Raw genomic sequence first — 14,871 nt, 5'->3', positions numbered from 1 at the left:
GCACTGGGTCCTGGCGACACCGTCCCTCCCCTGGCACCAGCTGAGCACAGGGTGATGGCTCCCCACGTCAGGGAGCCGTGCAGCTGCCCGGCACCCCTTTGTTCGGGGAGGTAATTAGCCTAATGGGGCCACGAGGCGCGGACCCGCACACTGCCGCTGTCGGGAGCAGGCCAGCGCCTCCCCAGCGCTGACCTTCATCCCCTTTGTGCCGGCCTGGCTGCGGGGCCTGCAGGCAATTACGGCCTCATTAGTGCCACGCGCCCCGGCCGCCGCGCCCGGCCGGTGAGCACCCACACAATGAGGAGCTGCAAATGAGGGGAAAGGCCTGGCTGGTCTCCGAGCTACCGGCCACAGCGCACCCACGTCTCCCAGAGACCGGCTGCTCCCACCTGGCCCCGACGGTATTTTTGGCAGCACTATTGTGCCAGGCCCTATAAAGCGGCAGGCAGCGCAGGGCGCTGTGCTCTTGGCTGCCTGGCGGGACATGCCCCAGCGCCGCTCGGCCGCCTGAAGACCCCAGGAAGGATGGAGGTGCCCAACGCCAAGGTGGGGCCAGGGAGGGCGGCAATGGGGGAGAGGTCGGGATGTGGGGCCGGGGGTCTGGGAGTGCGGGAGGGCCTGGCCAGTTTCTCGGGAAGCCCGGAGCGTGCAGCTCCTCCCCAGGGCTCCCGACTGTGGCCAGCAGCTGATCAGGGGGGCTCAGCCCCATGTGGGCTCCTCGAGAGGGAGCTGGGCACGTGGTGCCTGCGGTGTCGAGCATGGGTGCTGTCACTGCTTGTCCCGTGGCTCTTGGCAGCGAGGGGAGGGTGTTTGTCACGGCTGCCTTGTGCCGGAGCAGGGCAGGCGTGCCGGTGAGGGCACCTGCGTCTGGCTGCTGGTCAGAGTGTGGGTGGGGGCTGCGGTTACTGGGGCTGGGGGGGTGCGGGGAGCAGCACTCCCAGCTTCCCTGGGGGTGCAGTGCTGGCTGTGCCCCAGGGCGCTGAAGGGCGATGCTCTGGGCGTGGGGCTGGGCCCCGTGGCAGCGAGGACGAGCAGGCAGTGCTGCAGCAACCACGGCAGATGGGAGCTGAGACACCGGCGGGCACGGCAGGACCGGGGGGCAGCCCTGGGGCTGTGCAGCCCCCCCCTCTCCAGCACTGCTGGCTGCCCTGCACTAACGCTGCCCATTGCTCCGGCAGTTCCAGCGAGCTGCCTGCCTCTTGCTCCTGCTCCTGCTCTGCTCCCTGGCCACTGCCCGGCAGAGTCTGCCCGAGTGCTGCCGGCAGAAGACCTGCTCCTGCCGCATCTATGACCTCCTGCACGGCATGGGCAACCACGCTGCCGGCATCCTCACGCTGGGCAAGAGGAAGAGCATCCCGCCGGCCTTCCAGAGCCGGCTCTACCGCCTGCTGCACAGCTCCGGCAACCATGCCGCGGGCATCCTCACCATGGGCAAGCGCGGGGAGCACCCTGACACTGCCTGCCCCGACGCATCGGGCTGCCCTGTGGGCGCGGACACCCAGCCGACGCCGGTGCTGCGGGGCGCTGACGCCAGCCCTGCCAGCCCCAAGGAGTGCCAGGGACACTCGGGGAAGGACCTGACCAAGAGCCAGGCCCAGGGAGCTGCAAAGAGCTTTTACTGAGAGGGGTGGGGGCAGCGGGAGCAGGGAGGTGATCCCTGGGGGGAGAGACCCCGGGGACACACACCCGGAGCTCGGTGTAAATAGCACTTTTACATACCTCCTCCTGGCGCTGGCCGACCCTGCTCAGGGCACCACAGGTACCGCTGGCCTTTTACAATAAATGGTAGCCTGACGTTACCCGGCTCTGCCTTCTCTCTGGGGAGGGGCTGGGGGGCACAGCTCTGCCCCGGGTCAGCCGGCGAGGCTGGTGCCTTTGTCTGTGGTGCCTGCACCAGGGGTGCACGTGGGCCCGGCCGGGCGGATGCAGGACCAGAACTGGGGTGAACCGAGCCTCGACCAGGCTTCCCAGGCGCGGAGGGTGTTTGTGAAGCCCCCCTAAAGGGCTTGGAGCATCCCCCACTGCAGCACCAGGGAGTCTTTGGTGACCCTGTCACGGCCGCAGGGCCCTGACCTGCCACCCTCCCACCACCCTGTCCCTGCTCAGGGTCCTGGGCAGGGCTCCGGCTGGGTCCTGTCACCCCTGGGTGCCCCTCAGGGGGTCCTGCAGGACACAGCCTTGCCCTGCAGCCCCCGGGCTGGCCCTCCCCAGGGCTGAGCCCTGAGCGGCGGGGCTGGGGCTGGTGTCCCTCAGCAGGTGGCCCCGGGGACGCGGGGTCCTGCCCCCTCCCCAGCCTCCACGGACCCCGGGAGGGCCGGTGCCTCCCGGTGCCGAGCGGGCTGGTACCGAGCAGGTGCCGGTGCGACGGGTCCCGGTGCCGAACAGGTCCCGGCGCCACCAGCGCGGTGCCCCCGGGGCCGAGGGGCCGGTGTCCCCCGGGGCAGAGCGACCTGCCCCGGGCGGGTGCCGGTGCCCGCCGGTGCCGAGGCCCCTCCCGGTGCCGGCGGCGCGCAGGGCCCGGGGCGGGGCGGGGGCGGGGCGGGAGCCCCGGGCGGGCCGGGCCGGGCCGAGCCGGGATCAGCCCGCGGCACCGGGGCCGCACCTGCGGAGGGGCCCGGGGCGACGGCGGAGCCCAGCCCCGCGGCCGCGGCCCCGCGGCGGGCGGCCCGGCGGGACCATGCCGGTGATGAAGGGGCTGCTGGCGCCGCAGAACACCTTCCTGGACACCATCGCCACCCGCTTCGATGGCACACGTAGGGCCGGGGCCGGGGCCGGGCCGGCGGGGAGCGGGGAGCGGGGAGGGTCCGCGCTGGGCACGGCGGGGCCCCGGGCGGGGGGAGGCGCTGCCCCCCGGGAAGCGGCGGGGAGGACCGGGGCTCGGCCCGGCACCGCGGCCCCCGCGGCTCGGCGGGACGCGACCGTCCACGCGCTCTGCGCTGTCCCGGGGGACCCCCCCTCCCCGTGTCCGTGGCCGGGCTCGGTGCTCCCGGATCCCCCCCCGTGTCCCCCGTGTCCCGGGCAGCCCCCGCGGTGCGGCAGGGATGCTCTCCCCGCCGCCCGTTCCCCGCTCCCGCTTGCCGGGGCCCGCGGTCGGTGCCGGTGCCGCCGCGCTCAGCACCAGGGACAGAGCCCGGGCGCGGCGGGAGGGGCCGCGCGGGACACGGGGGGGCCCCGGCCGGGGCGAGGGGGGGGTCCCGGGGAGCGGGCACGGCCGGGCTCACCCCCCCCAGGCTGCCCCGGGAGCCCCCGCGGGCCCGGCTTTGCCCCGTCCCGTGCCCGAGTGGTGGCCGGTCCCGGGGGGGACGTGCGGGTCGTGCCTGACCCCGCGGCGCGCGGGGCTCGGGGTGCTGCCCTGAGGAGCCCCCCGAGCCGGGGGCCCCCGGAGCCAGGGGGCGGCCGTGGGGCGCAGCCTGTGCCTGTCACCTCTCCGGCACACAGCGCTGCCGCGACGGACACCGCAGGGAAGCCCCAGTGCTGCACAGGCCGGTGCACCCCGAGCCCCCGGTTAGCAAAGCGCCCGCTTGCTTGGGGTTACGTCCCTGGGAAAGGTGGACACCGGTAGCGGTGCGTTTTGGCAGGGGCGAGGAGCTGGGCCTGTGCTGTCCCAGCACCGTCCGTTTTGGGGCCCCTTCCCACGGCTGGAGGTGCTGCGGGTGTGTCCCCGGGAGCTGGGCTCCCCTCCATGTCCATGTCCATGTCCATGTGCTGGGGCCAGGATGGATTAAAGCCCTGACACATTGGGGAGGGGATCATGCCGGTGTGCCATGTGCCAGCTCCTGGCACCACTGGCACCATGCAGCCGCCTGGGGATGCCCCACGACCCCCCAAAATCACCTGGAGCAGGGGCCTCCTGGGCCAGCTGCCTGCAGGGCTGGACATTTCTCACCTTGCTGGGAGGCACTGGCATGAAGATGGCACCGGAGCCTGCAGCCACCTCCCACAGCACCACCGGGGCACCAGGAGCAACCCTGGGGCATGTGTTGGCTGCGATGCTGGGCTGGCTCCTGGCCTGGTGTGATGCAGAGCATCCCAGATGACACAGGGTGTCGTTTGCCCATAGGAGCTCTCATTTGGGATGTCACCTTTGAGACTGTAATGCGTAACGAGGCAGCCAGCCCCCTGAGCCTTCCCCAGCCCAGCCCGAGCTGCGCCCAGAGGTGCCAGGGCAGAGCCGCATGTGCCTTGCGCTGGCGATCCTACGGCTGTCCCTCCGCAGCTCCCCAGGGCTGGATCTGGCTCTCCGAGGAGAAGGGTCCCCAGGGGAGCTGCCTGCAACACCCCGATGCAAAGCCCTGGGAATTTGCCCCGGGGAGACGGGATTTGCCCCACAGCACCCTGGCAGCATCCTGCCTTCAGCTGCACCAGCCCACCTTCCAGGCACTTTTAAACAGTGTCCGGCTTTGCGGGTTTGATGTGTCTCTTATCGGCTTTATCTGCCATGGAGAGGGGCTTTAGCCGCAGTGATACGCCGTGCGAGTTAACCCTGCCTCTCCCAGGCAGTCGCTGCCCACTGGGCCCGAGGGTGCCCGTCCAGGCAAGCTGGCCACCGTGGCAGGGGGCTGCCAGCCCCGCAGGGCCACATCCCCCTGCTCGGCAGAGCTGCTCCCAAATGCAAGCCCTTTTTTTCTTTTCTAATAACACATCCTGGACAACGCCATAATCCTGGCTCCCCAGAGCCAAAATCTGGCCTTAGTCACAGCTTCAAGCTATTTTTGCTTCTCCAAGCTAATCCTGGGCTGAGCTGTGCTGTGGTGGCCCCGCTGCACCCCCATCACACCAGGGCTGCCTGTGGCTGCCATCCCCTCCTTCCCGCAACCTCCTCTGCCCTTGCCCTGCCTGCGCTGCCTTGGCACAGCTCTGCTGTCGGTGCACGGGTGCTGTAATCTGCTGTGGGCTCCCCTTCTTCGCTGTGAGAGGGGGCAGACCACGTCTGACTGCTCCTAGTGCCTGGGCTGTGGGGGTGCAGGGGTGCTGGGCTGGGGACCTGTGGGCTGGAGACCGTGTCAGAGCAGGGGACACCGTGGTCTGTCCTCGCAGGGTGCAAACACAGCCCACGCCGGCCGCACACCCCGCTTCCTTGGCACTTTTTTAGCATGAAGCCGTCTGTCCCACTGGTGCAGAGCCTGCAGCAAGGAGCCGCTGCGGCCCCGGGGGCAGAGCCCCTGTCCGGCCCGCGGCTGGGGGGCTGCGGGGAGAAAGCGGCCGCTCTGCGGCTGGGCAGGGCACGGGGCTGGCAAAGGCTTTCCTCTGCCTGGTGCCATCTCCCCACCGCGGCAGGGGTGATGCTGGGGAGGCTCCGCGGTGCTGCGACAGACCAAGGGCGCTGCATTTCCCCTTCACCTCCAGCTTGTGCCAGCTCAGCACAGGCCCTCGACTCACCCCAGGCTCGTGGCTTTTCTCCCACCCTCTCGGCGGGTGCCGCCGCGGTGCCGTGGTGCCGCGCCGCCGCGCCTGGAGCTGGAGGTCGCAGCACCGCAGCCTGGCACCTCTGGGCTGGCAGCACCCGGCTGGGTTTGCCGCTGCTCCCGCTAAGCTGCCTGAGCCCCGGCGGGAGGTGGGAGCGGCAGATGGCGAGGGGGAGGCGTGAATCGCCTCGCTCGGGATCGCGTCTCTGGCGGTGGGAGCCGGGAGCTGGATCTGGGCTCCTTCCCCTTCCAGTGCATGGGGCTGGGGTCCTGCCCGGGACGGGGCCTTGGGGGCAGCAGGGCAGGGGATGAGCGAGCTCTGGGAGCGGCTGGGGGCAGCTGGCAGCTGGACGGAGACCTGGTTCTGCTTCCCAGAGGGACCCGTGGGGGGCCGGGAGGGCTGGACTCCCCTTTGTGCCCCCCAGGGTGGCCCTGAGCCCTCAGTGGCAGCTGCGTCTCCTTTCAGACAGCAACTTCATCCTGGCCAACGCGCAGGTCCGCCGCGGCTTCCCCATCGTCTACTGCTCCGACGGCTTCTGCGACCTCACCGGCTTCGCCCGCACCGAGGTCATGCAGAAGAACTGCAGCTGCCGCTTCCTCTATGGGGCCGAGACCAGCGAGCCCGTCCTGCAGCGCATCGAGAAGGTGCTGGACGGCAGGCAGGAGTACCAGACCGAGGTCTGCTTCTACAAGAAGGGTGGTGAGTGGTGCATGGGGCTGGGTCCCTGCCCACGGCTCCGGCTGGGACTCGGCCCCGTGCCGGCCCCGGGGTGAAGCCACCAAGCAGCGAGGGGGCTGTCCTGCCTTCACCACCCCTCTCCTCCACGCAGGAGCTGCCTTCTGGTGCCTGCTGGACATCATGCCTATCAAGAACGAGAAGGGGGAGGTGGTGCTCTTCCTCTTCTCCTTCAAGGACATCACAGAGAGCCGGGGCAGGAGCCACCCAGGCGACAAGGAGGGTGAGCCATGGCTGCAGGATGGGGATGGGATTCAGGGAGCGGGGTGCGCAGCGGGCACGTGGCAAACGGGCTCCCAGTTCCCTGCTGGGTCCTGCCTGCCTTCGTGCACCCGTGCAAGAAGGGGTCCCCAAAGCAGCCCCTGCTCTGTTGCACCAGCAGAGGCACAGCATTCCGACTAACCCAGCGTGTCTTGTCCGCTGCAGAGAAGCAGAGGAGCAAGAAGCCCGGGAGCTCACACCTGCGGGCAGCACGGAGGCAGGGCCGGACAGTGCTGCACCGGCTCAGCAGCCAGTTTGCCCGGCGGGACCACGGCGAGATGAAAATCAACCGCGTAAGGACCTGGGGGAGCCCTCAGCTTAGCCCAGTGCCTCCCAGGCTGGGGCTGTGGGCAGGCTGGCGGTGCTGCAGCTGTCCCGGGACCAGCCCTGCAGCAGAGCCTGGTCTCGCTGGGATGCTGTTCCCATGCACGCACCTCACTGGCCTCCCCAGGCACCGAAATGCCCTCCATCCCTGGCAGCCACACCGTGGTCCAGGCTGCAAATGTGGTTTGTTGGCAGCAGGAGAGCGAGCAGCGGGTGCCCAGAGCTTGCCGTGGGGAGAACAGATCTTCTGGCAGCTCTCACAGGGCTGTGTCTCTCCTCACACGTTAGCTGTCAGGAAAACCCAGCCGCTCGCTCGCAGCACAGCCGTGCCGGCCCTGGGGAGCGCCGTTACCAGGCTGCGGCAGCCGCGGGCGCGCGAGCAGCAGGGCTTCCAGCAGCAGCAGGGACCGGTGTCGTCTCTGTGCCAGCCTGTTTGTGTGGCTGCGGTGCCCCAGCGCAGGGTCCCAGGGCATGGCTGCAGCGATGGGCACCGCCTGCAGACGTGGGGCCAGGGCGGGGGTCTGTCACCAGCTGAGAGTGGCCGGGGGCCCAGAGCTGGCAAGCAGGCAAAGGGTTTCAGTGTGCCAGTCTTGAATTTTGGGGGCTTGGGTGGGATGGACCCGGCTCTCCCCTCGCCCAGGCTGGGCTCTCGCTGCCCCCCAGCAGCGCCGGGTCCCTGCAGAGGGTGGGGGTGGCTCTGTCCCAGCACATGAATTGGCACCTGAGGCAGTTCTGGGCAGCAGCTGGCAGTGCCAGTGGATTACGGTTAATAGCATTAGCATAGCGTTAATTCATGTGCCGTAATCGGGCATTCTGTGCCCATCTTGGAGGGTGACCTCAGCGCAGCCCATGTGCCCCATTGGAAAAGTGTGTCCATCACTCTGGCATCAGGGGGTGTCAGCCAGGCTGGCAGGACTCAGGAGGAGGGGGGTGCAGTGGCCTCCACCCCTCGTGGGGACGGCCCCTGCGCCATCCATGTGCCACCCTGCCGCTTGCTCCCCCAGAACGTGTTTGAGAACAAGCCGTCCATCCCCGAGTACAAAGTGGCCTCGGTGCAGAAGTCCCGCTTCATCCTGCTCCACTACAGCATCTTCAAGGCCCTCTGGGACTGGCTGATCCTGCTGGCCACCTTCTACGTGGCCGTCACCGTCCCCTACAATGTCTGCTTCACGGGCACGGAGGACAGCCTCTCGGCCGCCCGCAGCACCATTGTCAGTGACATTGCCGTGGAGATGCTCTTCATCCTGGGTAGGTCCAGGGGCCGAGCACCCATCTGGGATGGGGGACGTGGCTGGGCGGGGCAGGGATGTGGCCAGAGGAGCGGACCTGAGGGGTGATGGAGAGGGGAGCTGGCATCGCTTTGCCCCTGCTGCTGGTGCCGAGCACCCCGGGAGCGGGACCCAGGTTGGCCGTGGACCCCGGCCCAGCTCCTCCGGCCGCGGCAGGGACGGTGAGGGCTGGTCCTGCTCTCCCCGGGGCAGACATCATCCTGAATTTCCGGACGACGTACGTGAGCCAGTCGGGCCAGGTGGTGTACGACCCCCGCTCCATCTGCATCCATTACGTGGCCACCTGGTTCTTCGTGGATCTGATCGCCGCTCTGCCCTTCGATCTGCTCTACGTCTTCAACGTGACCGTGGTGAGTGCTGCTCACGCCGTGGGCGGGGGCAGCGGGTGGGACGTGGCCCCTTCCGCAGGGATCCGCTCCTCGCGTGCCTGTCTGGGAGCGGCGCGGGCAGTGAGGGGAAGCAGCGATGGCAGCTATAGCGGGAAGCCTCCCACGCATCTTAATTTAACCAGAGGCTGCCACAAATGACAGCAACTGCCAAGGCACCGATCCAGGAGCTGCAGGCAGGCGCCTGCCCTGCACCCAGCACCCAGCACGCCTGTGCTCTGCCCAGGGTACAGGGCAGCTCTGAGCAGCTCCACGTCCGCGTGCAAATACCTTGTGCACACATGCACACCGTCGCAGCGAGGGGCGCTTGCACGTTGCCTGCTCTGGCAGGGGCGTGCCCACGCGTGCAGGCACACAGGGCTCACGCCGGTGACGAAGGCAGGTCCCAGCCTGAGCCTCCCCGGGCTCTCAAGGGGCACCGTGGCACAGCGGGTGCGATGGGCTGTGCAAGCGCCCTGCTGGCACCAGCACCTTCCCACCCTCTGCTAATTGGGGCAGGGAGGGGAGGAGGGAGGCGAGTGCAGAGGCTGTAATTACGCTTATTGGAGGCAGAGCAGTGTGCGGGGAGCACAAGGGCACTTGGGGCTTGAACTGCCCCCCTGAGCCAAACCCGGCTCCACTCACACCCCGGCAGTGCTGCCTGGCAGGAAAATAACCACAGCCGAGGCAGGGGCGCGTTCCTGGGGCCGTGGCCGCAGGGGCCATTGCTGCTGCTGCCTCTGCCGGGGCTGGGGGCACGCAGCTGTGGCTGGCAGGATGGGCAGCCCTGGCAGGGACCCTCTGGGCAGCGGGGAGCTGAGTGGAGCTGAGCCACCCAGGGAGCGGCTCCGTCCTGACCCACCTCAGTGGGGTCTGGCCCCAGCATCTGCTCTGGCACAGCCCCTGCCCGGTGCCCCTGCCCGGTCCACAGCCCTGGGCTCCTGCGCGGTGCCCGGTGCAGCACTGGCAGGAGGCAGAAGGAGACAGGAGCTTTGTGCGAGGTGGGAGGCCCTGGGGCGCTCGGCATCGCTGCGCGTCCAAACCCACCTGCCTAAGCCAGGGCATCTCTGGCTCTCTTTGTCCAAGATCTCTGCAGGCAAGGCACAGCATCTTGCTGAGACTTCCCCTCGCAAATACATTAGATCAGCTTTCCGCCAGCACAGCCTCACCAAACGCAGCCTCTGGTAGCAAAGCCCCTGCTGCCTGCTCCCCCTCCCACCAGTCACCTCCCTGCCCCTCTCCAGCACCTCAAATCTCCCAGAGTGATTTGGTGCCCTGACAAGCTGTGACCCCGGCTGCCTGCTGGATGCTGGGCACGGTGGTGGAAGGCTGCCTGGGGACGAGCCCTTCCCAGCTGGCCCCGTAGCCCATGACCCTCCTGGCAGCTGTGGGGGTGGTGAAGGGTCCCTGCCCCGGGGGGAGGCAGGGAGGGTCCCTTCCCACCCCTGCCTGCAGCTCCGCCGGGTTCACTCGCCTGCCCCGCTCCCCAGACCTCGCTGGTTCACCTGCTGAAGACGGTGCGGCTGCTGCGGCTGCTGCGGCTGCTGCAGAAGCTGGACCGCTACTCGCAGTACAGCGCCATGGTGCTCACCCTGCTGATGTCCATGTTCGCGCTGCTGGCCCACTGGATGGCATGCATCTGGTACGTCATCGGCCGCAAGGAGATGGAGAGCAACGACCCCCAGACCTGGGACATCGGTGAGCAGGGCTGCCTGCGTGCAGGGGCTGCGCGGGGTGGGGGCACGCTCAGGACGCCCCACTCCCCCTGTGCCGCTGCGTGCCACTGGCAGGAGGGAGCGGGCAGAGGGCAATCCCATGGGACGGGCAGCGGCGGGGGCTACAGCCCTTCTGGCTGGCTCCTGCCTGCGAAGCGAGGCCGGAGCAGGGACGGGAGGTGCTCTCCATCCCCCTCGGCAAGCGCTAACCCCTGGCTGTGCTTGGCAGGCTGGCTGCACGAGCTGGGCAAGAGGCTGGAGGCTCCCTACATCAACAACTCAGTGGGGGGCCCCTCCATCCGCAGCGCCTACATCGCCTCCCTCTACTTCACCCTCAGCAGCCTGACCAGCGTGGGCTTCGGCAACGTCTGCGCCAACACCGACGCTGAGAAGATCTTCTCCATCTGCACCATGCTCATCGGGGGTGAGGCGGGGAGTTGGGCAGGGCTTGGGGGGCTTCATCTCCGGCTGCCAGAGCAGCGGGTGCGGCAGGCAGCCGGGCAGGGCACCGGGGGAGGCAAAGAACACGTGTGCCCTATGGGACAGCCCTGGGGATGGGGTTAGGGAGAAGCCCCCCGTGCTGCACCCCTGGACCCCACGTTGCTGGCGGGGGCTGAGCCCAGACCCTGCCTGGGCCCCCGTCCGACGCAGCCCCCACCCAGCCGGCGCCTCGGCGGGCCTGACGCTGCCCTCCCGGCCCCCAGCGCTGATGCACGCCGTCGTCTTCGGCAACGTCACAGCCATCATCCAGCGCATGTACTCCCGCCGCTCGCTCTACCACACCCGCATGAAGGACCTCAAGGACTTCATCCGCGTCCACCGCCTGCCCCAGCAGCTCAAGCAGAGGATGCTGGAGTACTTCCAGACCACCTGGTCGGTGAACAATGGCATCGATGCTAACGAGGTAGGAGGTGTTGGCTGGGCTGGGCCAGCCCCCTCCGGCCCCCCGTCCTGCACCCAGCGTGGGGGTGATGGGGCTGGCAGGGCCAGCTAGGAGAGGGCGAGTGTGTGTGTATGGACGTGTGTGCAAGCGTGCGGGTGTGCAGATGTGCACATGTCCGTGCTCTGTTGCTGGAGCGACCAGAGCTGCGTGCCAGGTCTGGGGCAGAGTCCCGCCAGCACAGGGAGTGGGACAGGCACGTGGAGCAGAGGCAGCCCATCACCACGGCCAGAGCTGTCCTGCATTTGCCAGCCAGGACTGCTGGGCTCTGCCGAGGCAGCCAGGGCAGCTGAGCAGCGAGATGCTCCGCTCCGGAGGGGGATCTGTCCCCTGGGGCTGTCAGGCTGCGGGGAAAGCTGCTCCCTGCCACCCGCACCCCAGCACCCCGGCCCTGCTCTCCCCAGCTGCTGCATGACTTCCCCGATGAGCTGCGTGCGGACGTGGCCATGCACCTCAACAAGGACATCCTGCAGCTGCCCGTCTTCGAGACGGCCAGCCGGGGCTGCCTCCGCTCCCTCTCGCTCCACATCAAGACCTCGTTCTGCGCCCCGGGGGAGTACCTGCTGCGCCAGGGCGATGCGCTGCAGGCCAACTACTTCGTCTGCTCCGGCTCCCTCGAGGTGCTGAAGGACAACGTGGTCCTGGCCATCCTGGGTGAGGGCAGGCGGGTGGGCTCTCCCCCAGCCCCTTCTGCTGCCCGGCCGGGTGAGGGGCCCAGGGCTTGTGCCGCTAGCCCACCCTGGTCCCCTCCTGCAGGAAAAGGGGATTTGATCGGAGCCGACCTGTGCAGCACGGACCAGGTGATCAAGAGCAACGCGGACGTGAAGGCGCTGACCTACTGCGACCTGCAGTACATCGGACTGCGGGGGCTCTGCGAGGTGCTGCAGCTCTACCCCGAGTACGCCAGCAAGTTCACGGCGGACATCCACCAGGACCTGACCTTCAACCTGCGGGAGGGCAGCGAGATGGAGGTGGGTGCGTGTCCTCCCTCGCAGGCCCCCTCCCGTCCTCACGGCCCCGGAGACCGGAGCAGGGCTGGGGCTCCGCACGGCCACGGCAGGGGAGTTTGTCCACTCCCTGCTCGTGGTCCCCAGGCTCCGAGGCTGGGGCAGGGGCTGCGGCTGCGGCTGTGCCACCCCGGCCGTGCAGGTACGTCCCGGCCCGGCTCCTCTCGGCTCCGTGCAACCTGGGGAATTGGAAGCAAGAGCATTCGCAATGCAGGAGGCTGAGGTGGATGGAAGGCTTGGAAATGGGGGTGGAGGGGCCTGGGGGGGGCACTGCGGGACAGGCAGCCGGGGCACGGCCCCCCCAGTGCGCAGGAGGCAGTGCCGGGGGCTGTCGGGTTTAGTCACGCTGCCAACTCCGGCAGCCGGCGGGATGTTCTGCTGCAGAAATAGCTCTGCAGCGCTTTTCCTCCCCCGTCTCTGCTGCTGGCTCTGCGCTGGCACCAAGCTGCCAGGGGCTCCTCCAGAGCATCTCCCCCCGGTACCCACCGCCCCCAGGCCCTGCAGAGGTGGGGCAGGAGGTCACTCTCTAGATCCCACATAACCCTACCAAAACCCAACACGTCCATCGCCCAGGAGAGGTATCAATAAACCAGGGGTGGAGGATGCAAACAGAGCTTGCCCGGTCCTGCAGAAGCCCTGTGCACCCTCCCCTGGCCGGTGGCACGCTCCCGGGAGAGCTGATGCTCTGATGGCTGAGCCGGGGCTGGGATTTGGGGCACAGCCTTGACTCCGGCTTGGGACACACAGGCTGAGGTCGGGCGGCTCATCAGTGTCATGACAGCAGCAGAGGAAGGAGAGCGGGCGAGGGGCTGCGGAGGCTGGTGCTGGGGCTGATGGGGTTGGGGGACGTTTGGTTGTCCAGGGGGGCACCGAGAGGCTGGGAGGGCTGCGTGCCGAGGCGGGGAGGGGTGGGCACATGCCCGGCACTGTGTCTGCCTGCGGCCGGTCCCCACGGAGCTGCGGGGGTCCCGCGTGCTGCTGAGCCGGCACCGTCTGCTCTCCCCGCAGGGGCTCTGCCGCTACTCCCGGTCCCCGCGGCTGTCGCAGGCACCGCAGGTTTGTGCCACACTGGGGGCGGGCGGGGGGAGGACGGGGCAGGGGTGGCCATGCTCGGCCTTGGCACCTGCACGGGGACCAGCCCTGACCTCCTCCCTGCACCCACCCACAGCCTCGTCTGGAGAGCGGTGCCGCCCCGGAGAAGCCCCTTCCCTCCATCCTGGAGGACGAGGAGGAGCCCGACGAGGTCTTCCAGCACTCGCCCGCCACCATCACCCGCCGCAAGCTGCTGCTGCCCCAGCTGAGCAGCCCGGCGCGCCACGGCTCCCTGAGCAGCCTCCTGGGCGATGAGCTGTGCCAGATCTCAGCCCTGCGGCGCAACTGCCGCTCCCCGGCCCGCTGCAGCGGGAGCCGCAGCCCCTCTCCACAGTGCCGGAGGGACACCCGGCTCCCGGAGCAGGAGGGTGGCGTGAGCAGGAGGCCGGCCAAGCTCCTCATCCCCTCCCTGCACGCCTACGGCCCCCCGGACCTCAGCCCCAGGTAAGGCTGGGACATGCCAGTGGCTCATCCCGCTGCTGTGGGTTGCTGGCTAGGCTGCATGGGGCCCCAGGAGGCCACTGGGAATGGTGGCAGAGGGGCGAGGGGGTGATGATGGCCAGCCCTCACCCCCTCCCTGCCCTAGAGTTGTGGACGGGATCGAAGACAATGGCGGGACATCAGAGCCACAAACCTTCTGCTTCAACATGGACCCCCCGCCGCAGAGCGCGGCGAGGGACTCCCCCACGTCAGGTACCTCCAGCAGCCGCTGGGCACGGCCGGGAGCGCTGGCCGTGGGGCTGGGGGGCTCGGGGAGCTCTCTGCCACCGGCCGTGTCTTCCCCGGCAGGAACCGACACAGGCGGCCCAGCCCTGGCGATGGAAGCAGAGGAGATAAAGCAGAACATCAGGAGGCTCAACCAGGAGGTGCGGCGGGGGCGGGGCGGGGGGCTTGGCCGGGGGCATCCGCCGGTGCTCACCGCTCTCCCTCCCCTTCCAGATCAACCACCTCAACCAGGAGGTTTCCCACCTCAGCCGGGAGCTGCAGCGCATGATGGAGCTGCTCCAGGGCCGCCTGGGCACCCCGCAGCCCCCGCCTGCCCCCACCGCCTGCCCGCAGCTGCCTCGCCGCCCCCCCGGCCCTCGCCACCCTCTGCCTCGGTGCCCCCCTCACCCCCACCCGTGCCCCCCAGCTCCTGCAGCTCCCCCTCCGCCAGCCCCCGGGCCAAACGCTGCCCTGTCCGCAGCCGCTCGGCCCACGCCACTGCCAGCCCCCCCACGCACCCCTGGGTGGGTGCCAAGGGGCTGTGCCCGCCGCGGGGGGACACCCCCAGCCCTGATCCCCACCGGGCCTCGGACTTGCAGCCCCTCTCACTGCCGCCCCGCTCTGCCCACTCCTTCCCCGGCTGCTCGGCCGGTGGTCGGCCCCGCACCCACCCGCAGCCCCGCTCCAGCTCCACCAGCTCCCACTGACCCCACGGGCATCGGGGTGGCGGCGGGGGACCCTCACCCTCGAGGGATCCTCGCCCTGCGGGACCCTCGCCCGCCGCCTCGCTCTGCCCTCCTCGCTGCCCAGGACACGCCAGCTTCGGCCTCGCCCCGGTCACCGGGTCCGACTCCGCCAGCCCGAGCCCCCCGGGAGGCGGCCGCCGGAGCAGGGCAGCAGCGGGGGGCACCCCGCACCCACCGCCACGCTCCCACGGGAGCACCCCAGGGTGCAGCGCTCGCCCCGGCCCGACACCAGCAGGGATTTTGATACGATTTTATACTCTTTGCCCACGGGGTCTTTTTTACAACC

At 69.3% G+C, this 14,871-nt stretch overlaps 2 protein-coding genes across 2 annotated transcripts; both read left to right on the top strand.

The window, feature by feature from the left end:
* The first annotated feature begins 525 nt into the window (after nt 1-525).
* Nucleotides 526-1,622, top strand: HCRT (hypocretin neuropeptide precursor). The gene is made up of 2 exons (XM_050911864.1): nt 526-546; nt 1,179-1,622. The coding sequence occupies exons 1-2, from the start codon at nt 526-528 to the stop codon at nt 1,620-1,622; spliced, it is 465 nt and encodes a 154-aa protein (XP_050767821.1).
* Nucleotides 1,623-2,677: 1,055 nt separating this feature from the next.
* On the top strand, nt 2,678-14,546 carry KCNH4 (potassium voltage-gated channel subfamily H member 4). Its single transcript, XM_050911859.1, is given in 17 exon segments — nt 2,678-2,753; nt 5,872-6,105; nt 6,236-6,371; nt 6,545-6,695; nt 7,731-7,974; nt 8,208-8,365; nt 9,871-10,078; nt 10,325-10,519; nt 10,800-10,999; nt 11,440-11,689; nt 11,792-12,158; nt 13,026-13,098; nt 13,211-13,578; nt 13,721-13,836; nt 13,924-14,000; nt 14,074-14,167; nt 14,170-14,546. Coding segments are annotated over 17 exon segments (3,324 nt in total).
* Nucleotides 14,547-14,871: the final 325 nt, after the last annotated feature.

The sequence above is a fragment of the Gymnogyps californianus genome, chromosome 28, assembly GCF_018139145.2.
Source record: "Gymnogyps californianus isolate 813 chromosome 28, ASM1813914v2, whole genome shotgun sequence".
Taxonomy (NCBI): Eukaryota; Metazoa; Chordata; class Aves; order Accipitriformes; family Cathartidae; genus Gymnogyps; species Gymnogyps californianus.
Note: the sequence above shows the minus strand (reverse complement) of the source record. Positions and strands in the feature narration are given on the sequence as shown.